Source organism: Culex pipiens, chromosome 2 (assembly GCF_016801865.2).
Source record: "Culex pipiens pallens isolate TS chromosome 2, TS_CPP_V2, whole genome shotgun sequence".
Lineage (NCBI taxonomy): Eukaryota > Metazoa > Arthropoda > Insecta > Diptera > Culicidae > Culex > Culex pipiens.
In genome coordinates this window covers 145,827,216-145,851,969 of record NC_068938.1, presented here as the reverse complement: position 1 = coordinate 145,851,969, position 24,754 = coordinate 145,827,216, and the positions used below count along the sequence as shown (strand labels likewise).

The window sequence follows — 24,754 nt, the reverse complement described above, 5'->3', positions numbered from 1 at the left end:
ATCAACGGCCGGAAAGTTGACGGAAGTCCACGCAGCATCAGCGCCACCTTGACGCACTCATCCATCTTTATTCCAGCATTGTCCAGCCGGCCGTACAACTTCTCGAACTCCCCGATGTACGTCTCCATGTTGTCGCCGTCCTGGAAGCTCTGGTTGGCGATCTGGATGATGGTGGTGACCTTCTGCTCAAGAGACAGTTTGCTGTGATGCCCCTTGAGTGCATCCCACGTCTCCTTCGCCGTCAGCTTATCTTCGATGACAGAACGTTGGTTTTTCTCCACCAGCAACTGGATCGTGGTAAGGGCCTTTTCGTCTCCAGCCGTCCACGCATCCGACACCGGATTTGGGGCTTCTCCCGGATCCACGTATTTCCACAGTTTCTCGCGTCGCAAAAAAGCCTTCACTTCAAACGCCCAATCCTTGTAGTTCGAACTACCGAGCTTTTCAATCCGTGCAAACTCCATCGCGATCTCTAGCAACACTTTTCACGAGCAAAAAACTTTGCCTCCACGCGATTCTACGTTCAAACTTTCCGCGAAAAACGATCACCACCGAAATTCTAACCTCAATTCCGCTCGGGGGCTCGGCCTGGGCCCATAACCTCTTGGGAGTCTTGCGGGAGCCTCACAGAGGGAGAGCGAAAGAAAAGACGTGCGTGTCGTTTCGAGTCAACGTTAAGAATGATATTTATTAAGCTATGTTTTTGACAGGTGGTAGGGCTGTCATTTCTCTCTGTGTGTAAGTGATGTTGAACTGCAGGGCTGTGCCCATTTGAACAATTATGAAATTAATTTTCAATTCAATTCGGTTTTATTTGTGAATAATCAATTTACAATGAGTTCATTTAGGTACACAACAGAGTTTTGGTGTTCCTTTCAGATGTGATTTACATCGTAATTTAATCGAAAAATTATTACTTATAACTATGGAATAGACAAGAGTAAGAAAAAGTTTTCAAAAAACTTACAGAAAGTGCAATGGGAAAAGGATAGATAGAGAGAATGCTTAAAACTAGATCACAGACAAAAATAATATCAATTATAGATGTGCTTGATCATCAGCTCTCCGAGGGCCAGAAATTGCTCCGCCTTGTTACGGCAGCTCCGAAACCGCGTCATCATCTCCCCCGCGAGAGCAAAGAACTCCGGCAGGGTAAAGAGATCTTCCCCGGTGACTCCTTGCTGGGCCGCATCGCAGCTACCGGCAGCGACCACGCTGGCAAATGAACGCCCCCATCCAGGAGGGATCGTTGGGTTGTCCGCTGGAACCGTACGCTGCCCAGCTGCAGGAACGGCTGCGCTCGTACTTCGTTGAGAAGGGTGGGATGCTGCTGCTTTCTTCTTCCTCTTTTCCTGCTCCTCGAGGTAGGACTTTCGCGCGACGCATCCGCGGTAATTACCGGTATGGTTACCGCCACAGTTCGATACTGATTTAAAAAAAATAGAAATATTGGTCGCAAACATTTTTCAATATAATTTTTCGATTTAAAATCAAATTTGCAATCAAAAAGTAGGTAATTTGTGTACATGTCCTTAGTTTTAAGCACACCATTTGGGCATGGGTGCCTGTTGGTGTTAAACAAATAAACAACAATAAACAACAATTCCAACTTTTTTATTGTGCCAGAAATATCGAAACCACATTATTTTTGTGAAATTATATCAGGTAATTCAGGGGGCAATCAGTCCAACTCAAAATGCGTTCACCAAGCTTCGGTTTCTTTGCTTCCGCCCATTTAATTGATCTATCCGTGGACTTTATAATTGTGCTGGCTCAACTGCTTCCTGTTATTGAGAAGAGAATCGAATCAGATCAACGCGTCTTACTGGCTTTCTATCCATTCCACTTACCGAGTGAAGTAAGCCCTTCCGCAAGTTTCGCACGGATGCTTCCGATCGGGATGGTTGGTGCGCATGTGCTCCTCGATCAGCTGCCGGTGCTTGAACACGCTGGTGCACCCGTTGCAGCTGTATCGATAGCTTTTGGAGCGTTTATGGATTTTGCCACATTCGCGGTTGAGTTTCTGAAATTCAGGGAAATATAAAATAAACTTCCACCTCTCCGAGTATGTACCAGTAACCCACCCGGTGGGCCCAGAGTTTAGACGGACAGGTAAACCTTAGGCCACACGCACGGCACCGGTACGGTTTTTCTCCCGTGTGCAAGTTCATGTGATACTTCAAATTACAGCGCTTGGTCAACGATTTGTTGCAGATTTCGCAAAGATACTTGGTAATGGTCGAGTGGAGATCCAGGTGCTTCTGCAGATTCAGCACCAACTGTCCACACTTTGGGCACTTTTGGCGGCCGGCCTCGGTCTTCGGGACAATGTCGGTTGACAGCGCTTCCTCAATTTTGGCCGCCGCAAGCTCAATCGAGGCAATCGAAATGTGCGATTCTTCCGAAAGGCGCCTCTTGACCTCTCGTTTCGGCTTAACTATTCGGTCCTCGTTGATCGAATGGCGCCGCCGGAGTTGGTCATCATTTGTCAAACGCTGCAAAAGGTAGTGCTTCGCCGGAACGGCTTTGTTAGCCACACTCTTGGTAGGGACCGCCTTCGGTAAAGCCAACTGCTTGTCACCGCCACCGACCCGCCTAACGTCCTGCGTCACAGATCTAGCGCTGAAACCATCAACGCTCATCCGGATGTGCTGCCGGACCAGCGCACCAAACACCCGGTGGAACTTCCGGTTCGCGTTCTGGCAACTCACGATGAAATGATGATTAATAATGATTTTGGACCGGCATTGTTGGCAAATCAGGGCGTCCGCGTTGCTGATCTGCAAAAAGAAAGAAAGTAACTAGAAACAGTCCCCGGCAGACCACAGAGTAAGGAACCTACCTCTACCGTTGTGCAGTCGTAGATCTTTTCGGCTAGATCGGCTGTACCATCGCCGAAGATCGGACACAGCTCGAACTGGGCGGTCGCGCACAATCGGCACAGACGCTGCTTGCCGGACGTCAATCCGTTGACCATCGCGGAACCGATTTTGATGGCGAACTCCCAGAAAACAAGTCCAAAACATGAAACGCCCACGCGGAAGATGAATCACTGGTGGACAGTGTTGCCGATTTGTAAACAAAGCCAAACTTCTCGAAAAAAAAAACAAGTGCACTCTGAACTATTTCGCTTCGCACAAATCCAAATGACAGATTGAAAAAGGGTAAATTTTACACATTCCCACTCACGAAATATTCTAGCAGAGCTGGTTCTGTCAGAATCCTGCTAGAACGGTGGAACCACGGGTGGAACATTTCTGCTAGAATGCTGTAAGAATATCCAGCTCTGTAAGAACTCTGTTAGAATACTGCTAGAACGTCGTGACTGGGTTATATCGTTTGTTAGGGTTAACTTGTTTTTAAACACGCACATCTGGATTTTATCTTTAGTAAGTCAAATATAGAAGTTTATGCAACAAGTTGCAAAAAGAGGATTTTTTCAGCACGAGTCGTACATTTATCCAACGAGGTTCACCGAGTTGGATAAATACGAAGAGTGCTGAAAAAATCAAGTTTTGCAACTAGTTCCATACAACTTTTTTTGCAATTCCAAAAAACACACACTGAGTGAAATTTTATGTCAAATTTTCATGTATTTTGTCAATAAATCGTTTAAATCAAAAAAATGTTGAAAAGTGTTACTTTTCAAAATAAGTGCTGAAAAGTTCAACTTTTCAGCACCCATTTGAGTGCTGAAAAGTAGAACTTTTCAGCATTTGTTTTGAAAAGTGTTACTATTCGATTCTGTTATTTTTGGTACAGAAAAGTAGGCTATTTCGTCGTTCAAGAATGACAGGAAAAGTAAGTAGTTTCACGACGGAATTGCAAAAAATCATTTTTTGTTGAATCAATGGGAAACGACAAACCATTTTTGCCATCCTCACCTCACTGAGGCAAGGCTATAAAATCACTCGAAAAATGAACTTCTTAAATACGACTCCTAGATATACCTTCACGTATCGACTCAGAATCAAATTCTGAACAAATGTCTGTGGGGATGTGTGTAGACATGATTTTTTTTCCACACGATTATCTCAGAACTGGCCGTACCGATTTTGGCCGGATCCGCCTTATTCTGTTCGTTTTGGGGTCCCCTAAGACCTTTTTACTGAAATATATTACTCATGAGACTTTTCATCTTTATTTTGAAGAGTTTGTAAAAAAAAAAGAATTGAAAATTGCTGTTCAAGTAAAATCAATAATTAAAAAAAAACAAATGAAAAAAAAATTTAAAAAAAACTCTTAAATCAATTTGTAAATACCACCTAAAATACAACATGAATGCGAGGAAGGCACCAACCACCTTAAGGTGGATTAAGTAACGTTTTCATTGCAGGAAATACTTTTGTCGAGTTGAGATGAATCAAGTTTGAGTTTAAACACTTTGTTGAATCAAACCTCGTACAGGCTGCAGCTACAGCTGCAGATCGTACAAAATATTTATCTGACTTGCTTTCGCTACCGCTGCTGCCCATTTGAAATTTTTCTTGACCGATTACTTCCGAAGTGCGTACCTTACATATAGCGGTCTACGCACTTCGGAAGGAACCGGTAAAAAATCCAAATGGGCAGAAATCGTTTCCTCTCCTTTGTTCTGCTGTTCGTAAAGCCATTTCTTGGGAGGTGCGTATAGGCCCTAAAGTGGAAATTGTGGCACATGGCTGAAGTTTGGAATTTTACAACTTATATTAATTTATGCTAAATTTCAACATTTAAACACGAATCTACAGCAAACGAACAATGTATGTCTGATGTAAAGATCCTTCAAAAGATGCGTCGACGGTTGGTGAGTGCCTCGAAATATTTACTTGTCAAAATTGAGAGACCCGATTGCAAAGACTTCTATGTCGTAAAAATCCTAATGTCTTATTGGTTGGGATAGAGTTATCTAAGCCCGAGCTCACGCACACTAGCACCCCATTTGTTTTGCTGACGGGTACAAAATTTAACCTCAATCTTTTTCGTATACATACACGCAATACATGCGCACGTAGATAACTCTATAACTCTAAATACCAATCGGGTATTTCATTCACCCAAATCTACGTTAAAATCACTTAAACGAGACCTACCCAATCCTGAGCAACAAAAGTCCAATAAAAACAAAAGCTGAGTGATTTGAGATATGAGTGTATGTAAGCAGTTTTTACGGTTTCCCGCGTGGGCGTCATCGTTGCCGAAGGTCGCTGCCGCAGCTTTTGGAAGGCCGAGTTACGTAGAATCGCAGGAATCCAGGCGCCAAGACCGATTTCGTGATGTCCAACGGGTTGCTTTCCGAAAGGCAGCGCCTGTGCCGGTTGTGTCTCACCAACCAGGGCGAGATGTTCCCGATTTTTGGCGGCGAAATACCCGATTTGGCCGAGAAGATTTACGACTGCACTACGGTAGAGGTAGGTTCCCAGGGGGGTTCTGGGGACGTTGAGAATGGTTGAGGAGGATTGTTTTTTATTTGCAGGTCTACAACATTGACGGTCTTCCGGCCCTAATTTGTCAGCAGTGCCAGGCAAAGATCGTCATTTGCAACAGTTTCTTGCGGAGTTGTCAGAAAGTGGACCGACTGTTTGGACCAAAGTTCCGGCAGCACGAGCAGCCAAAGGTCCCCGGCAAGGTTGTGGCCAACGGAGCCGTTGTTCCGGCCAAGAGTCCCGTCTTGGATCGCTTGAAAAATGATGACAAACTTCGGCGCCAATCGGTCAACGAAGACCGGAAGGATGACATCAAACGCGTGATCAAGAAACGCCTGTCGGAGGAATCACACGTGGCCAACACTTCGATGGAGCTGTTGGCGGTCAAAATTGAACAATCGATCAAGAACGAGCTTGACCAGCAGATCGAGGTGGACGGGAGGCAGAAGTGCTCCAAGTGTGGGCTCTTGGTGCATAATCTCCGCCAGCACAAGCAACTTCACGCGACGGTTGGCAAGCACGTTTGTGGAATCTGTAACAAGACGTTCCCGAAGCGATTTCTGCTGAAATATCACGCCAACTCGCACACGGGAGAGAAGCCCTACGAGTGCACGGAGTGTGGCCAACGATTTTCCTCCCCGACAAATCTCTACAGGCACAAGGTGAAGATTCATAAATTGCAAATAAATCGTTGAAACTAAACTACCAGAAAAACTTTTCAGCAAATTCACAGCGGTTCCGGCACCTATCACCGCAGCGAGGAGGACCAGCGGTTCCACTGCAACGTTTGCCACTGCGTGTTCAAGCACCGGAATCTGATTTTTTCACACATGCGCGCCATCCATCGCGAGCGGAAGTTCCCGTGCGACACCTGCGGAAAAGCGTACTTCACGCGGTAACACTTTGAATTGGAGAGGAAGTCTTTGGGAAAATTTTATCTAATCTGTTTTTCTTTTCATTTCAGCGAGTACTTGAATAAGCACTTGAGATTGGTTCACCGTTCTTCGGATAAGTAGAGATTACGACCGCTTTGCAAGAATTTGTCAAACTTACCGCAATTCTAGATAAGCGACGCGACTGAAATATCAAATGAATTCTCTGTTTATATCTTAAGTTGATAGATTTTGATTTGTCAAACTTCGCTATCGAGATTGGAATTTGTTGAATAATACTAAACCGACACAAAATTTGAAAAATAAATTTCGACAAAATGAATATATATCATGGTTTGAGCGACGGTGCGTGCACAGGGTTCTTGGGAGAAAAAAAAAACGAAAAGATTAAAATATTTTAAAAAATCAAATGCTGAAATAAAATAAAACACAAATTTAAAAATTGATTAATATCCAAAAACAACATTCTGAATAAACAAATCTAATATTTTAAAATTCCGAGTCAAATCCTTAAAATTTAGAGTTCTGTAATTAAATTTTAAAATTTACAAATCTGGAGTTTTTTTTTGAAAAGGACCAATAAACCAAATTTCCAGTTTTTTGCTTTTTGGGTGTTTTTAAAACCGCCTTGAGTCAGGGGTATTGAAAAACACCCAAAAAGCAAAAACTGGAAATTTGGTTTATTGGTCCTTTTCAAAAAAAACTCCAGAATGCCTTAACGGTGCCAGAGCTTTTGCACCCAGATTTTTGTTACAGACATTTTAGTATCTTCACAAGAATTTTGGAATTTAGGGTCTGAAGAAAAAGTTAATTTTGTGTTTAAGCCGTCGGGAAGTGAAGCGGTTTTCTCACATCCGGCCTGGATGGATCGCGGTGCTGGAGGAGGACGGTTCAATCAAGGACGTGTGCTCGTTCCAGGGCGGCCGTCAAAAAACCCGGTAGGCCAGGGTGGTGATGGGTTCGACCGGAACCGGAAGCATGCGAGACCTGGCGTGAGTTTGAGAGCGCAGACAGTTAGGTAGCCCTCGGTCACAGCATGAACGGTCCCCGTTGGGGCACGGATTAGTGCGCCGGCAGCGTTTTTCGTGGCAAGTTCCCTAAGAGATGGAAAAGGAGGACGACGGAGGCAAGCAGAAGCAGCCCAAGCGGTAACTGGCATATTTCGCCGCGTGCTTACCATAGCAAATCTGGTGTCCGCTGTTGTTACAAGCCCCCTGAAGACGTTTGAAGAGAAGTTAACTGGTGAGCTCGTTCTATTTATGAGACAACCATTCTTTCATATATTCTGACATACACACACGACATTCAAGACAACCACACCAAATTATTTCTATAAAGGTGCGGCCGTGGCTGACTGGTTACGTCGTTCGCTTTGTAAGCGAATGGTCATGGGTTTGATTCCCATCTGCTCCCAACGAGAAATTTAAGGAAATATAAATTCTTGAAGCTCTGAACATGAACGAAAATTCAAAGTTGCTCGAGTCGGGGTTCGATTCCCCGTCGTTTGGGTTGGTAAGCAAAAATGCTAACCACTACGGCTTGGTGAGCTATGACTGGAATAAGAATATTGTTACTACCGAGGTTACTACCAACTAAATACGTGCTGGGTCTTTGTCCATTTGACAAGGGTCCGATTGATGCAAACGTTCTTCAGGGCGGGGCTTGTCGATTCAAGCTGAGGTACCTCGCGCTCGGCTAGCCAGCGTAGAAATGGGTCACCGAAGCTCGGCAGAGCTAACACCATCTAAATGCCTATGCGAGTTATTTGCATGTATAGAATGTAAATCTAAAATACATGGAATCAACTCAATTTGTAAGAAGCGACCGCGTGGTCCCGTTTGGTTGGTTGCACACACACACACACACAGACATTTTAGTATCTTCACAACTACGGAAACTATCGAAATATTCATCTCCTAAAGTACTGTCCACAAAGTTTGCCCCACACAAAAGTTTTCGCGAAAAAACTGGATTTCCTCCTGATTTCTAGAACAAAGTACTGGATGTTGTAGGTTATTCTGAAAGATCACACGATTTTGAACCAAACTCAATAAGTTTAAAGCGAGGTTTAAAGCGATGAAAATGTATATGCGACATTTTTGCGATCAGGGGCAGTTAAGGACCCTATTGCTGATAAAAATGTCAAATCGAATTGGCTAAAACCGATGTATATAACTATATATCTGACGGAACATTAAACGTTTAAAATGCAAAAAAAAAAAAAAAGTTTGGCAAGAAAGACGTTATTCAACTTGAAAATGATACTTTCTGTCCAGAAGAGATGCAATCCGTTTTTTTCTCAAAAATAATTTCCAAACGGTTTAAACATTTTGTGCTTGTAGTGTCCTGTCAAAAACTGCGTAAAAAATACTCCCTACTTTAAATTCACAGTGTTTACACTGTAACTGAAAATCGCACTTTGCTGAGAGAGCTATCTAAGCCCGATCTCACACACACCAGCACACCATTTGTTTTGCTGGCTGGTACAAATTTTAACCTCACTTTTTTTGTGTACGTACACGCAATACATGCGCACGTAGATAACTCTAGTTCGTTTTCGCACTTTTTCATACGATTTTTTCAGTTCGATTGCGATAACACAAAAAAGTGTAATCGTAGTTGAACTGAAAAAGGTGCAGGTGGTTATGTTACACATGACCAGTATGACAAAGAACTTTGCAAGATGATTGTTGAAATTTTCGATTAGAATGTCCGGTCCAAATTCCCCCCTTATAATAACCGTCCTATCGAACTAAGGGGACGGAAATTGCAAGTGGAGCTGAAATAGAAATCGAAGTGAAATCAATTTACTTTCCTTCACCACTCGAAAGTTACCAAGATGCGGGAATGTTTTTGCAAGGCTGTTGCAAGCAATCGGCGGCAGTAAAGGAAATTTGAACAGCAGACATTAAAAACTACCCTTTACAGGGCTCTTAATGATTACGAGATAGTTATTCTAAATTTCCAGAAACAGATTTTCACAGTGGCACAAAAAAATGTGCATTGCAGTAGTCTATTTATTACTTCCTGCCTAATAAGCAATATATTTTAACTGCTTAGCATTAGCATATTTTAACTGCTTAATTTCAGATAATGGCCAAATGCAACTTTTTATGTCCAGTATCAAAAATCATTAAGTTTGATACCCATATTGCCCCAACTCTTACGGTCCGGCAAATGTCCCCTCATCGGAACATCCCCGGGGCCTCCGGCCACTTCGGATTGTGGCCACTACTGCCAAAATGTCAAATTTCATGTCCGGTATCAAAAACCATTAGGTTTGATACCCATATTGCCCCAACTCTTACGGTCCAGCAATTGTCCCCCATCGGAACATCCGCGGGGCCTCCGGCCCCTCCGGATTGTGGCCACTACTGCCGAAATGTAAAATTTCATGTCCAGTATCAAAATCCTTAAAGTTTGATACCCATATTCCCCCAACTCTTACGGTTCGGCAAATGTCCCCCCATCGGAACATCCGCGGGGTCTCCGGCCACTCCGGATTGTGGCCACTACTGCCAAAATGTCAAATTTAATGTCCGGTATCAAAAACCATAAAGTTTGATACCCATATTGCCCCAACTCTTACGGTCCGGCAAATGTCCCCCCATCGGAACATCCGCGGGGCCTCCGGCCACTCCGGATTGTGGCCACTACTGCCGAAATGTCAAATTTCATGTTCAGTATCAAATACCATAAAGTTTGATACCCATATTGCCCCAACTCTTACGGTTCGGCAAATGTCCCCCCATCGGAACATCCGCGGGGCCTCCGGCCACTCCGGATTGTGGCCACTACTGCCGAAATGTAAAATTTCATGCCCAGTATCAAAAACCATAAAGTTTGATACCCATATTGCCCCAACTCTTACGGTCCGGCAAATGTCCCCCCATCGGAACATCCGCGGGGCCTCCGGCCACTCCGGATTGTGGCCACTACTGCCAAAATGTCAAATTTCATGTCCGGTATCAAAAACCATAAAGTTTGATACCCATATTGCCCCAACTCTTACGGTCCAGAAAATGTCCCCCCATCGGAACATCTGCGAGGCCTCCGGCCACTCCGGATTGTGGCCACTACTGCCGAAATGTAAAATTTCATGCCCAGTATCAAAAACCATAAAGTTTGATACCCATATTGCCCCAACTCTTACGGTCCGGCAAATGTCCCCCCATCGGAACATCCGCGGGGCCTCCGGCCACTCCGAATTGTGGCCACTATTGCCGAAATGTAAAATTTCATGCCCAGTATCAAAAACCATAAAGTTTGATACCCTTATTGCCCCAACTCTTACGGTCCGGCAAATGTCCCCTTATCGGAACATCCCCGGGGCCTCCGGCCACTCCAGGTGGTGGCCACTACTGCCAAAATGTCAAATTTCATGTCCAGTATCAAAATCCCTAAAGTTTGATACCCATATTGCCCCAACTCTTACGGTCCGGCAAATGTCCCCCCATCGGAACATCCGCGGGGCCTCCGGCCACTCCGGATTGTGACCACTACTGCCGAAATGTAAAATTTCATGCCCAGTATCAAAAACCATAAAGTTTGATACCCATATTGCCCCAACTCTTATGGTTCCGCAAATGTCCCCTTATCGGAACATCCGCGGGGCCTCCGGCCACTCCAGGTGGTGGCCAGTTCCAATGATCGACTCACGCGACCGGCATGTCTTAGCTGGTCCTTGCCTCCAAGCCATCTGCTCCCGGACCTCCACAGGCCGTCTGCTACCGGGCCACCAGGCCGTCTGCTACCGGGCCACCAGGCCATCTGCTTCTGATGTGTCCTCGTCGTCGTCCAGCAATAGAATGAATTTTTGGGATTTTTTTTTTTGCATTAAATCAAATTTAGTTTTATTTCGTCGGTTTAAAATCCAGGGGTTTACAGAGTAAGGGATTCAGCACAACTGCTTTTCAAGCTTAGTTATTATGGTGTTCAAGTGAACTGCAATTTTAAACTAATTCTTAAGTCTACATCGCGCATTTCAGGCTGCTGTTTTTTGAATTATTAAAATATCCTACCTAGCTTAATCAGAAAGCACGCTGCCTTAAAACTAACACACTCTCAAACACTCAATCAGACTCACTCAGGGGTACAATCCGCGGATTGACCCGTGCTCCGACACCAACGCCCTGTTCCGATGCTTCTCGGCCAGTGAAGCCAGCCTCGCGTCGACAGGTTCGATGCTAGCGAGCCGATGGAGGTCAGAGGACCTTGTTCTCCAGGGCTGGTTCAGAATCAGTCGCAGGAACTTGTTCTGGATCACCTGCAGCTTCTTCCGGTGGGTCATGGCACACCCCTGCCAGACCGGGGAACCGTACAGCAGCATCGGAGCCACCACCATCTTGTAGACTGCCAGCTTGTTCTTCAGCGATGCTTTCGACCGACGGTTAATGATCGGGTACAGCTTCTTGAGCATCGCGATGCCCTTGATGATCCTGTCGTCGAGGTGGTACCGAAACAGCAGCTTGGAGTCGATCAGCAGTCCGAGATACCGAACGACCTGCGACCAGTCCACCTCCGTTCCAAGCACCTTCAGCTTTGTAGTTGGTTTGAGCCGATCCGTGTTGCGGTGGGGAAACACGATTGCTTGCGTTTTCGCCGCGTTCACGCAAATCTTCCAGTCGGAGAGATACCGCGTGTAGACATCCAGGCCATTCTGGAGTTTGGTGACGAGATGTCGGATGTTCCGCCCCTCGTAGCTGATGGCCGAATCATCGGCGAAAAGGGAAAGCGTGCCGCCGCCGGGCAGAGGTGGAATGTCGGAAGTGTCCAGGTTGTAGAGCAGCGGGCCCAGGATGCTGCCTTGAGGAACTCCAGCTGGGCAATCGTACGGGTCCGATACAGAGCTTCCGATGTTGACTTGGGCGGTTCTCCTATCCAGGTAGTCGGAGATCACCTGCACCAGGTAGGTGGGAACGTTGAACTGAATCAGCTTGTGTACCAGACCGTCGTGCCACACGTTGTCGAACGCCTTCTCTATGTCCATCAGCGCCATTACGGTGGTTTTCGAAACGGACTTGGCGCGATGGATCATTTTGGTGACTCTCTGCAGCTGGTGGACTGTCGAATGGCCCCGGCGGAAGCCGAACTGCTCGTCCAGCAGGATGTTGTTTTCCTCGACGTGGGCAAGGAGGCGGCGGTAGATCAGCTTCTCAAACAGCTTGCTTAGGGAAGACAACAAGCTGATGGGCCGATAGCTGGTCGGGCTGGACGGATCCTTGCCGGGCTTGAGTATTGGGACTACTTTGGCCCGCTTCCAGGCAGTCGGGAAGTATCCCAGCTCCAGGCAGCGGTTGAAGATGGTCACAAGAAGGGTTCGCGCTTTTTCCCCCAGGTGTTTCAGTACGATGTTGAAGATCCCATCGAAGCCCGGTGCCTTCATGTTCTTCAGTCCCTTCAGCCAGCCGGAGAGTTCCTCCAGCGTGATCTTTTGGTCGTCCGGCAGCACCCACGGCGTGTGGGCAAGTTGGTGGATGCTCTCAAGCACGGGACCCTCCATTGGGCTTACGATGTCACGTCCCAGGTTATGCGAGGTCAGGAAGTGACCCGCGATAAGGTTGGCTTTTTCAACGGGCGTGACGGCAAGGTCATCGGATTTCAGGGGCGGGATTGGTTTGGGTTTTGTTTTCAAGATCTTAGTTAGGCGCCAGAAGGGCTTAGAGTAGGGTGGGATGGACTTGAGGTGTTTTGAAAACTGCCGGTTCCTGAACTTTTCTACCCTGACCGAGACGATCTTATTCAACTTCTTGAAAAGAGCCTTCCTACCTGGGTTCCCAGTTCTTTGGTACTGCCTCCTAACCGCGTTTCTGAGGGACATGATTCTCTTGGTTTCAGGGTCAATGTTCACAAACTTACTTGAAACCTCGGTCGTAGGGATGAACAGGTCCTTGGCCTCGTTCAAGGAGTCCTCGAGAACTAGCAGGGCACGGTCGATGGCTTCCTTCGAGTCTAGCACCGGGTTCTCCTCCACCCGGTCGTCGACAAACTGCTTGAATCGAATCCAGTTGGCGCGATGATAGTTGTGCCTCCTCAGACGCTGCCTCTCGTTGACCCTGGCCTCCAGGTTGAAGATCACCGGTAGATGATCCGAGGAGAGTTCGGTAAGAGCTTGGAGTGGTGTGCAAAACTCCGACAAGTTCGTCAGGGCGATGTCCAGAGTTGAACCGACGCCAGCGTGAGAGAAGAACGTCGGGCTCTCCGGATGCAGGACGACGTAATGGCCAGCTTGAAGATCCTCCGCAAGAACGTTCCCGTTCCTGTTGTTGCTTGGATTGCCCCAGAGCGAGTGCCGGGCGTTGAGGTCGCCGGCGATGATGAATCGTGGAAAGCGACGCGTCAGCTTGAGTAGGTCGTTCTTGTAGTCGGCCAGCGATCCGTCAACGATCCGACATTGCTTGGGGCAGTAGACAGCCACGACTGCGACTGGGCCCGTCGAGGTGTCGACCTCAACGCCGACCGCCTCAATGAACTTGGTCTGTAGACTGGGTAGGATCCGGAAGTGTACCAAGTGATGCACCAGGACAGCGACGCCGCCCTTTTTGCAACGCGTTCTCTCGAGTGTAACCGGAACGTAGTCTGGCACCCAGACTTTATCCCCCGGCTTAAGGTGCGTTTCCGAAATGGCAGCGACTTCAATGTTGTTTGATCGAAGAAAGTCGCTTAGTTCCAATGTTTTCCTGCCAATAGAGCAGGAGTTCCAGATGAGGATGCGGGTTGGGGTGTAATTATCCATAAACGATTTGATAGGTGAACTCGAGGACCGCCATACTCTGTTCCTCGACTGTTTGGCATTGCATGAGCTTGGCATACATGATCTTGAAGGTGTTGAGGAGCTCAGCCGCGGTGAGCAGTTTGGTTCTCGGTCTGGGGCCATCGCCGGGCGGGTTGGGCTTGACTCCTGGAGTTGGGTCAAATCTCTGGAAGCCGGGGGGAACCGGATTCGGAGCTGGCTTAGGCCGCAGGCCCGGAAGCGGAATTGGCTCGAGATTCGGAACTCTGTTGCGGTTGGGAAGAGCTGGAAAGCTCTCCTGGTTGATTGGGGTTGGCTTCGGACGACCGTTGTTCTTCCGGGCAGCCACGTTCTTCCGGAACTGAATAAATTCAGCACGCTTGGGGCAGGCACGATCGGTCGACGGATGATCACCACCGCAGTTGCAACACTTGGCCACCAGGATTTCAGCGGCACACTGGGCTTGGTCGTGGTTTTCACCACAGTTCGGACAGCGCGAGGCGAGAAAGCAGTTTCGGCCGCCATGGCCGAAGTTCAGGCACTTCCAGCACTGCGTAACATCCCGATGGACCGGGCGATACTGCTCCCACTCGACCACCACGTTTGCGACGGCCTTGATTTGCTTGAGGTCCTTCAGCGTCGTGCTCCCCTTCTCCAGGTGGAGGAGGTAGAGTTGGTCGCGGAACTTGGTGTTGGTCTCCTTTCGGCGGATCTTGTGGACCGCGACCACCTTCAGGCCACAGTCGGAGAGGTAGTCGGTGAGTTCTCCTTCCTGCATCTCGTAGAGGCCCCTCAGGACCACTTTGAACGGCTTGTCCGCCGGGATGTCATGCGTGAAGAACGCAGCTTTCTTCTGCCGGAGGTACTCCAACACCGCGTTGAAGTGGGGCTTCGACGGCACGATGATTTTGAACCCATCCGTGCACAGCTTCATGGTGGCCTTGAGGCCACGTTTGATCAACGCGTCGAGGTCGGCCTTGAGGTTGCCCTCAATCGACCTCACAAAAAAAGGCGGGAGCTTCTCCTTCCGCGGAACGGTTGCCGGCGGTGCCGGTCCAGGGTTGGCGAGCGGCGCGAACGGATTTTTCGCCAGCAGGGGGTCACCCGGCGGGCCGGGAAGGGGGCTGCCCCTCCTCTTCTTCGTCATCGTAACTGACTTCTACTCCTTATCCTCCTAAACTTTTTGTGTTATCAACGAGCTCTTTCCACGTCAGCGTCTAGAGACTGAATGATGAGAATTTTCGGGACCGACCGAGCCGAGTTTTGTTGGCTCGTCGACGATCCGAAAATTATGAGGTGGAGTGGGGGAGATTTTAGATACATCAATCTCACGTCTCTCGATCGACTGATTGGGAAACGTTCGTTCATCCAACCAGCGTGCACCAAAAAGAGGGGAAATTTGCCGAGAGGGGAATTCGTCACGTAACGTTTTCGCTTCGCGAAAATTTTGGATTGACACCACGTATAGAAACCTTAGGACAAAGTTCTTTGTCAAAAAATAATTACAGTGTACGGTTGCAGTTTTGACACATGTCACGCGAATCCACGCACACACCTTTGACACGTACCTACATGGTAAATAAAAATAAAACCGTGACTCAATCGCGCTTTCAATCATTCCCTCTCGTTCCGTTCAACTGCAAGCAAACTAGAAAAAGGTGCAACTCCTCCGTGAACAGTTTCGTCGTCATCGTTTGTCAGATTTTTGTCGCGAAAGTGCACCAAAATCTTCGCGATTTCCCGGGCTGCAATTTCATCATAAATCTGTGACGAGTTTCGCGTTGTGATTTTTTCTTTATCTTCGAATTCGATTGGAGTGAGTATTTAAGCTGGTTCCGGAAAGGAAGAAGGTTTATTTGAGCGAAAACAAGCCGGCAGGCATTTTGTCTAAAATAAGCCATTTTTGTGTTATTTTTAGAAACTTGCTTTGAAAACAGTGATATTAATCGAATTTAACCTTTTTCGCCGGAACGCAGAACCGTTTTCGCCAGCCAACATGAGTCTGGTGTGGAGTTTGATCGCGTCCTTCCTGTACGTGGAGATCTTCATCGTGCTGATGCTGGTCCTTCCGGTGGCCTCGCCCCAGCGATGGCAGCGGTTCTTCAAGTCGCGCTTCCTGGCCATGTTGAGCAGGCAGGCACAGACCTATTTTTACCTGCTGCTGTTCGTGCTGGTCCTGTTCCTGCTGGAGGCCATCCGGGAGATGCGCAAGTACTCGCATAATGGTAAGTTTTAGTAATTTTAATAATAAGCTCAAAATGATGCTAAATCAAACACTTGATAAGCCATCTGCTCCTCAAATCAATTATCGTCTTCCGTTCTTCCTACAAAACATAATCAAATACCACGTCAGTTTGTGTGCGAAAAAAAAGTGGAAAAGGTGTACAAAGCTCTGCTATTTCGTCATGCCCCAAAGCCGCCGCAAACCGGTTGTGATTCATCGGCATTGGGATCTCGTCAACACTTACCAGACTTTGAGTTTGCCTTTGAGCTGCCTCAGCATGGATTCATTAGCTGATTGCAGCTCAGCTGTACAAATAAAATTGGAATAAAGAGATTCTTCGAATATTTTTTTTTACTGGAGCATACACAAACATTGTTTGCATTCCAGAACATATTAAAATTGTGATTAAGTTGCATCTACAAACAAATTTACGTTGGTTGATATGCAAGTAATTATTCCAAATTCAAAATTAAAACAGATTGGTCAAACCAATGTTAACGGATCATAACGGTAAGGACCTCGCATGTACATTTTGAATCAAATTTTATGCTGAAATGCAGGTATTTTTTCCAAATACATTTACCATCATTTGGTTCCCTCGTACAGATTCCGTAAATACACTCCAACCCCGATGGTTTGACACCAACTGTTGTCAAACGAACGGGGTCACTTTTTAGTTTGACACCCCTTTTACACGGAGTTCACACACACACACACACACACACTACAAAACGTTTGTTTTGATTGTGTGCGTGAGCGCCGTATAAACTAAATAAGTGTCAAACGAAAAAGTGACCAACCACCGGGGGTTGAATGTATTTGTGGGCTGTCTTTTCAAGAGTGCTACCAAAATATTCAAAAATCTTTATTCTGAGAAGTGGTTAACTGAACCGGTCAAGCCAGGAATTTATATATTTTGTCCCGGTTTTCTCAAGATTTGTAATTATAGATTTTCACATTTTATTATTGAGCAATTCCAGCCCAAAACAGGAAAAAACTCGACCCTTTCCGATGTCAATATAAATTTGTATACGTGTTATCCTGAGCTAAAATAAGCCATTGAATCGATGCCTCTGTGCCTCTCAAACAACTTAACTAATGATTTCTCTCTTGTACTAAGCTTGCCGGGCATCGGTACCTATATGGATCCAGTTGCACTCGAGAATGAAATGCAAAATGCTGCCAACGACAAAGCTCCAAAAATACTATTTAGGCTATAAACTTACCAACAACAAGCACACTCATTTATGCCACTTACTGGCCAAACAGATCAAATTTAATGCACTTTTGATCATAATTTCTATTTTGCGAGACCCAGGGCTCCGGCGATGGCCTGATATGAGCTACCGAACAACATTGGCATTATGGCGTCGTTTGTTTACCAACATGAGTTTGTTTGTGGACGAACCGAAACATTTACTTTTTTTTTTATAAATTTCTATAACCGTTGTATACTATTTTCAAAACCTTTCATAATATTTAAAATTTCGTTAAATTGTAGAACAGAAAAAATATACTTAAATTTCTCAATTTAAACCGCTTTTATCGCGATTTCAAGCAAGATTATGCAGCAAACCATCGTACCTTTAGTTTATCTTTGATTTTCAAACTGGTTTGCTGTAGATTCTGGTTTAAATTTTGAAATTTAGCATAAATTAAGATAAGTTGCCAAATTGCCAACTTCAGCCATGTGCAACAATTTCCACTCCACCCATGCGGGAAACCGATAATGTGGTAATTCTCGGTTCCAGACTGTCAAAATTCCAAAACGTCATTGCCAATCTTCGGTTCTCTGCTTTTGTGCGTGTTTGAAGTTTCGGGCCGAGACTCTGGCGAGACCATTTTTCATCATTTTGTTGGCACACATATCCACACGCAGGATGAGTGCTTAACTGCTTAACAATGGCTTAACGAAAATCGCCATCAATATCTTTTCACTTGCGCTAACGTTTTCAAAGCGCTTAAGATACAAAATTGCTTCCCTAGTCACCCACTTGAAAAATAATCCCGAAACATGAAAATAATTAGCAAGCGCCATCAAAATAACAAACGCGTCAAGTCTTTTGACGTTTGACTTTTGACGACCCATTCCAATCGAAGGCTGAAGAAAACCGAGCGAGAAGCGAAGGCAAATGAAGAACAAAGGCTGGTCACCAACACCACCAGCAGCGCCTGCTGGAGTGAGCCAGTGATGCCAGGAAACTTTCACCATAAATGCTACTTTTCGTGAGTGTTAGATTTAAAATTTCATCAATTTTTTCAGCACTAAGCAGACCCAAAAGAGCCCTGGGCCTTGTAAAGTCAAGGAGCATGATTTGATCCTAGTGCATTAGTTAAAATTTGGGTATACATTATTTTTATAAGCACTATGGACACCACTTCATGCTACGAGAACTCGCTTTGTCGCAGCCCCAGGGCTTAAGCGTTGACCGATAAGCTGTCTTCGTGAACTAGGTAGTTCTCCGATAGTGAAAATATCACAATTGCACAAGACACCGCTGCTTCTGTGACTTTTTCACTATCACAATGTGGGATTTAGGTTGGGACTTCAGGATAGCACAATTGTGTAGTTGCTTAGCATTAGCATTTAACATAAATCTGTATTCTTTCAAAATTTATTTATAGTCAAAGTTAGTTGCAATTGTTAAGTAGGAGTAATGCTGTCAATAAATTTTGATTGATGTAGAATACTATAGTCTATAGGCATTCTTTTATGTCAAATTGTCCATAGAGTCTCGATCAATCAATAATGTAATGATATCGAACAAAATTCGTTGATCTGTTGAACTAACGGTTTTTGGATTATGGTTGTATTGACCATTGTTGCGAATCGAGGAACTACGGATCTTTTGACGTAAATAGTAATTTGTTTGTAAAATCGCGATTTCTATCCTATATGTATATCAGTTCACGAATTTTTATTGTTTTTTTTTTATATAGAAGTAGTACTGCAACAGTTAAAGGAACGTTTAGTTTTGAACATTAAGTTTAGAGGATTTTAGATTAAAATTTAGATTTTCAATCCAAAGTAGTTAGCAAATGAATATTTGGACTTAAATGAATAATTGAATAAGTCGGACTTATGAATAACACACAACTGTGCATTTATTCTAGAGTCAGATCCATACAGCGTCAGTGTTTATTTGGTCGAAGTGTACTAATTCATTGGCAGATCTGATTCTAGTTGTATAATGTACGACAAGACTACTGACGGACGTGACAGGACGAGGGCCCAGTTTAGAGGTTTCAACATCAACGATGTGCGGCTGGACCACTCTCCAAAAAAAAAAAAAATTCTTGTTCGTGAAATCTGTTAGGAACAGGTTTAAAACCGTTTGATATTAGGGAGGAATAGTTAGTTTTTTTTGTAACTCTTCTAGGTTGTTTAATACTTCCAGACTCCAGTTATGTGTAAGCCAGTTTAGTAATGCTATCAGAATCTCTGATTTCAATTCAAGTGATATACTAACCATTCTGAATTGTCAAAAAATCCATAGAGTCTCGATCAATCAATAATGAAACGATATCGGACAAAATTCGTTAATCTGTTGAACTAACGGTTTTTGGATTATGGTTGTATCGACCATTGTTGCGAATCGAGGATCTACTGGAGTTTTGACGATCAAACAGAGCCTAACATTTCAAAAGGACACACAGATGTGAACAGGATTGTGTCTCTTTCACTCAAATGATAGTTTACATAAGGTATGATAGGGATACACTTTTGTTTGCAAAGCTTGTGTGCCCTAATGAAATAGAAGGCACGAAATAGTCGTATTAACAAAGAGTGTTCAACTTGTAAAATATAAACGTTTCATTAATGTTTATTGTTTTTGGAAGCAGCAAGACAGGTTTAACAAATAGGTAAAGGAATGTTTGGCTTTGTAATTAAAATTTCGGAGATTTAAGATTCAAATTACTTTCAGACAGCTTAGTTGAGGTTGTTGATTCAAGTTGTTTTTTTTTTTAAATGAATAAGGCTGGTACAAATATTTTTAAAAGTTTTTGCCACCCCCCCCTTCAAAATTGGCCCGAAAAATCAGGGGGCAAAAAAAATATTTTTACAATAAACTTCAAAATTTCAATGAAAATTCAAGTGCAACCAGCTGAAATCAAATTAAAATACATTCTCCTGCGTTTAATAGTAGTTTATGCAACAAGTTGCAAAAAGAGGATTTTTTCAGCACGAGTCGTACATTTATCTAACGAGGTTTACCGAGTTAGATAAATACGACGAGTGATGAAAAATCAAGTTTTGCAACGAGTTCCATACAACGTTTTTTGCAATTCCGAAAAACACCCTTTGGACAGAATTATATGACAAATGTCCATGCATTGAGTCAATGAATCGATCAAATCAAAAAAATGTTGAAAAGTATAACTTTTCCTAACAAGTGCTGAAAAGTTCAACTTTTCAGCATCCATTTCAGTGCTGAAAAGTAGAACTTTTCAGCATTTGTTTTGAAATGGTTTACTATTCGATTCTGTTATTTTTGGTACAGAAAAGTAGGCTGTTTCGTCGTTCAAGAATGACAGGAAAAGTAAGTAGTTTCACGACGGAATTGCAAAAAATCATTTTTAGCATGTTTGGGTTTATTAAAAAATATTAAAAATTTTTGAAAATTTTCGATGCAAAATCTTTTTTTTCGATACAATTTTTGTTTTTGTCAGATCTTAGATTTTTTGAAAACTAATGATTGCAAAACAACTGAACTAGTGTAAAATGCATTTTAAAACACTTTTTTCATTTAAATGTGAAGACTATGGCTTGTTATTTAAAATTTTATATTTTTTTATTTTTTTGCCCCCCCCTTGACCTCGGCCAAGGCCGAGGGACAAAAACTTTTTTAAATATTTGCATCGGCCTAATTGGACATAAATGATCAGTTCAATTAAAGTTAGTTGCAATGTACGACAAGACAACTGACGGACGCGACAGGACGAAGCCCAGAAAAAATGCCCTTGACAAGTTAGTTTTCATCTTTCATTTTCCAGTAAATTTATTTGATTTCCTTTAAAATTGAAATACATCATAGGTTCCCTTTGTATAAATCTCATATTAGTTCGCAATTCGCAATTTTCAGTGTAAGAACGGGCCTTGACCGATCTTATGCACCAGGTTCCCGACGAACACGCACTGCCCTTACACCTACATCTCACCCTTGCTCTGAGTCAGTACGAGCAGCACGCTAGAACACGCTTTGAGTGTTCGTGCCAGGCATGCACACCTTCTTTTCCGGTTACGCATTTTAACTCGGCCGGGGGTGGTACATTACATAGGGTTTGATGTAAGTATAAGCGCCTAACCGTTTAAAGTGTGCCTATCAACTTTCATCAAAGCAAGAACTGTTTTATTTTTAGTTTGAATTCAAAAACTAATTGTTATTTACTGTGTTTTGTTTTCTCCTGAAATCTTTCCTAGTGTTGAGTCGTGTTTATATGTTGCTATTTCTTTTGTCGCGGTGTTTTGTTACAATTTTTGGTCCTAAGCATTTTATAAAAGTTTTTCAAAAGTACAATAGTAATATTTGTGTTAATTCTTTGATCATTCCAAAAATTGAGTAAGGGCTCGAACCTCATTTGTTTGAAGAAAAGGGTGAAGATTAAAAAAAACAATGGACAGTGAAAGAAATATACTATTTTAAGAATCAATAGTAAAAGAAAGATAGTAATTTAATAAGGAGATAATGAAATTAACAATAGTTAATAAAAAGAGGTAACAAACAAGCTTAGATTGTGTTAAATGCAATTTATAGGGCAGATGAAAAATTATTCAAATAGATAAATAAAGATAAACAAAATTGACATCGCTGCCAAATTAAGGAAAAACAGACAGTTTGTTACAGCAGCATCAATTGGTAAAATAGAGTGGAAAAGCGTTGAGAAATAAGAGAATCAAATGAGTAAAATCGAAATCAAATGGAGTAAACAGAAGTAAACAGAAGCCGCGTTAGAAAATCAGTGAAACAAAATAAACAGAAGATAGGTGGTAGATGAAAGGAATGAAGAGAAACCCCGTTGTGCGATGTTTTAGGTACATCCACAGCAGTTGACTCAACATACTGCGAATCAAAACAATACCGTCTACAATCACAAATTACATCCCTTTCCCACATTGTCGCGCCCCTTTCTTTTAGCCGTCTCGACTTTGACCCGCGGTGGTCAAAGGTTTACGATCCGTTTCCACAGGCCACCAGCTAGGTCATCATGAAAACCAAGCCAACGTGGAGGTAAGAAAATAGGACACTTGCAAGGAACCAGAGCTATACTGTCTTGATCAAGAAATGATCTAACAGGACTACGGACGTAGTCAGTGACGCTCCTTCCAGGATGTTCCTCGCCTGAGCGTCAACTGAAGAGGTATCATCAGAATCTTTCGCACTTGGCCTGCTAAATCTCATATTAGTTTTAGATTAAATCATAACTTCAGATTCCTTTATTCAGTTTTAAAGTTAGATTAACGTAACTGCTTAAGTCATCCAAGTTCTTACTACTCACACCTACACTAATTTTCTTTCACCTTCCCCCTCCCGATCCTCTATATCTTCCGGTGGTGTTCATTTGGTATGCAATACTAGTTTGGCCACTACCCTTTTTTCAACAAGAAACCGGACTTGGACTGACTTGAGGCCGCGTCCCCCACCTTGCTCCGTAAAACGAAAACGAAAACGAAACGAAACTAAGCAGACCAAAAAGAGCGCTGGAAGAAAAAAACAACTAAGCTGAAAATAGAAAAATGGGCGTGGCCCAATGCATTCTCGTTTGATTAGAATACATTTTGGAAATATTTTTTTTCAAATGCTTGTAAAAGGAATAGAATAACTTTTAGTAAAAGTGAAAATAAACAGAAATATTTACAAATAGTTGCTTTACTCGTTGGTGTACTTGGTTTTAGTAAATTTCAAGGAACACTCCAGATTGTCCAGCATCATTCAAACACGACCGCTTATTAGGCCTAAAATGGGTTTATTTCCCTACATAGTTTTTTTGCCATGTTTCCTCTCCTCTCACTTTTGTGGGTGAAAGATGTTTAGTAGCGAAACACGAGATTTATTCTCAATCTCAGTATAGTAATATGTTTAGTCTCTATACTTTTTGTTTTTGTACGCAAAAAAAAATCGTATCTTTTTTCTGTTAAAAAAACTCCTCTCCTCCAGCAGAACCCACCGCCGAGCAGCACCTGAACGTCGGAATGCAGCACAGCATGCGGCTGTTCCGGGCCCAGCGCAACTTTTACATCTCCGGCTTCGCCATCTTCCTGTGCATGGTCATCCGCCGGCTCGTTTCGCTCATCACGACCCAGGCCCAGCTGCTCGCCCAGTCCGAGGCCTCGATGAAGCAGGCCCAGAGTGCCACCGCGGCCGCTCGCAGCCTGATGACCCAGCAGAAGGACGGCGACGACAAGCCCAAGGACGGTGACAAGCCGAAACCGTCGGCACCGTCCGCCGACGAGGTGAAGGTAAGGGTGAATCGCAACATTTTTTTTTGTTATCTTTTGTTAATTTGAAGAAAAGATATATTAAACCGTGCTGTTATCGTTATCGTGCAGGTTGATGAGCTGAAGCAGCGCATTGCCGAGCTGGAGGGAGAGCTGACCCGCGAGCGCAAAGACAAGGAAGCGATGAAGTCCCAGTCGGAGAGCTTGAACCGCGAGTACGACCGGCTGACCGAGGAGTACAGCAAGCTGCAGAAGCGAATCGCCATCACCAGCAACGACAAGAGCGATTAAGTTTGAGCAGCTTGGCGCCAGACCAAATTTTGTTAAACTTAAGTTTTTGCTACTGGTCTTTTGTTTCGAAAATGGTTGAAAATCTTAATTCATCATTCATCCAATAGTTTGGGAACATCCTCTTGATGTAAAGCAACTCAATGCACGCGTGAAAGTGCGCGAAATTAAAAACAAATTAAGCACGCACTCACCTTAAAATCGACTCTTATGACTGTTTAGAGAAGCTGTGCTGTGTTTGTAGGGAAACAAAAAAAAATATAATTCGAGTGGACAAGACACAGAACTATTTAGCCACACGATCTAAACAATACGACACACATCCCAAATAGATTACAAATTTGGTGGGGATTAACGGGAATGTTAAAAATGGTAAGAGAACTCTGTAATTTAACACATGATGGAATAAACCTCTTAATTTAACTAATCTGTTTTTTTTTTTCATTTTGAAGGACGATTGAACTTCGAAAATTATTTTTACTAGGTAGGTATGTACCTTTATTTGAATCTGTTATTTTACCCTTTCGTTTTACAATTATCAATCATCAATCATCGCGTCAATACTTCAAATATGTACAGTAGTTGTTCGGTAACTGGGCCGAGAACGTAGCCCAGTCACCGAATGATGCTCGCTAACTGAGCTGAACGAAAAATAACGAGGGGACCACCGACGCATAATATTTTCCTGATGAAATATAAAAATATAAATTTCTTCAAATTAATTTACAATGCTTACTTTTCATATTTCTTTAATTGTGATTTGAAATTAAATAA

At 43.8% G+C, this 24,754-nt stretch overlaps 3 protein-coding genes across 4 annotated transcripts; 2 read left to right on the top strand and 1 right to left on the bottom strand.

The window, feature by feature from the left end:
* Window positions 1-1,608: 1,608 nt before the first annotated feature.
* On the bottom strand, window positions 1,609-3,081 carry LOC120420380 (zinc finger protein 665-like). Its single transcript, XM_039583394.2, has 4 exons — window positions 2,843-3,081; window positions 2,085-2,780; window positions 1,851-2,023; window positions 1,609-1,784 (listed from the first exon to the last, which is right to left on the bottom strand). The coding sequence occupies exons 1-4, from the start codon at window positions 2,975-2,977 to the stop codon at window positions 1,745-1,747; spliced, it is 1,044 nt and encodes a 347-aa protein (XP_039439328.1). The 5' UTR covers window positions 2,978-3,081; the 3' UTR covers window positions 1,609-1,744.
* A 2,060-nt stretch (window positions 3,082-5,141) lies between these two features.
* Window positions 5,142-6,518, top strand: LOC120420383 (zinc finger protein 311-like). The gene is made up of 4 exons (XM_039583397.1): window positions 5,142-5,390; window positions 5,456-6,067; window positions 6,128-6,300; window positions 6,370-6,518. Exons 1-4 carry the CDS (start codon window positions 5,256-5,258, stop codon window positions 6,419-6,421), a joined length of 972 nt encoding a protein of 323 aa, XP_039439331.1. The 5' UTR covers window positions 5,142-5,255; the 3' UTR covers window positions 6,422-6,518.
* A 9,125-nt stretch (window positions 6,519-15,643) lies between these two features.
* On the top strand, window positions 15,644-24,407 carry LOC120420393 (B-cell receptor-associated protein 31). 2 transcript variants are annotated; one of them, XM_039583406.2, is made up of 4 exons: window positions 15,644-15,846; window positions 16,007-16,255; window positions 23,415-23,713; window positions 23,804-24,407. In XM_039583406.2, exons 2-4 carry the CDS (start codon window positions 16,027-16,029, stop codon window positions 23,981-23,983), a joined length of 708 nt encoding a protein of 235 aa, XP_039439340.1. In that variant the 5' UTR covers window positions 15,644-15,846; window positions 16,007-16,026; the 3' UTR covers window positions 23,984-24,407. The 2 variants fall into 2 exon arrangements, with proteins under 2 accessions (XP_039439340.1, XP_039439339.1); XM_039583405.2 differs by having other exon boundaries at window positions 15,645-15,846; window positions 23,412-23,713.
* Window positions 24,408-24,754: the final 347 nt, after the last annotated feature.

Bases quoted from the DNA above. Each gene is read 5' to 3' on its own strand.
- LOC120420380 (XM_039583394.2), bottom strand. From the start codon at position 2,977: ATGGTCAACGGATTGACGTCCGGCAAGCAGCGTCTGTGCCGATTGTGC. The intron at 2,781-2,842 runs GTAGGTTCCTTA...TTCTTTTTGCAG, and splicing joins ACGACTGCACAACGGTAGAG to ATCAGCAACGCGGACGCCCT. The intron at 1,785-1,850 runs GTAAGTGGAATG...TCTCAATAACAG, and splicing joins GGAAGGGCTTACTTCACTCG to GAAGCAGTTGAGCCAGCACA.
- LOC120420383 (XM_039583397.1), top strand. From the start codon at position 5,256: ATGTCCAACGGGTTGCTTTCCGAAAGGCAGCGCCTGTGCCGGTTGTGT. The intron at 5,391-5,455 runs GTAGGTTCCCAG...TTTTATTTGCAG, and splicing joins ACGACTGCACTACGGTAGAG to GTCTACAACATTGACGGTCT. The intron at 6,068-6,127 runs GTGAAGATTCAT...AAAACTTTTCAG, and splicing joins CAAATCTCTACAGGCACAAG to CAAATTCACAGCGGTTCCGG.
- LOC120420393 (XM_039583405.2), top strand. From the start codon at position 16,027: ATGAGTCTGGTGTGGAGTTTGATCGCGTCCTTCCTGTACGTGGAGATC. The intron at 16,256-23,411 runs GTAAGTTTTAGT...CCTCTCCTCCAG, and splicing joins GCGCAAGTACTCGCATAATG to CAGAACCCACCGCCGAGCAG. The intron at 23,714-23,803 runs GTAAGGGTGAAT...GTTATCGTGCAG, and splicing joins CGTCCGCCGACGAGGTGAAG to GTTGATGAGCTGAAGCAGCG.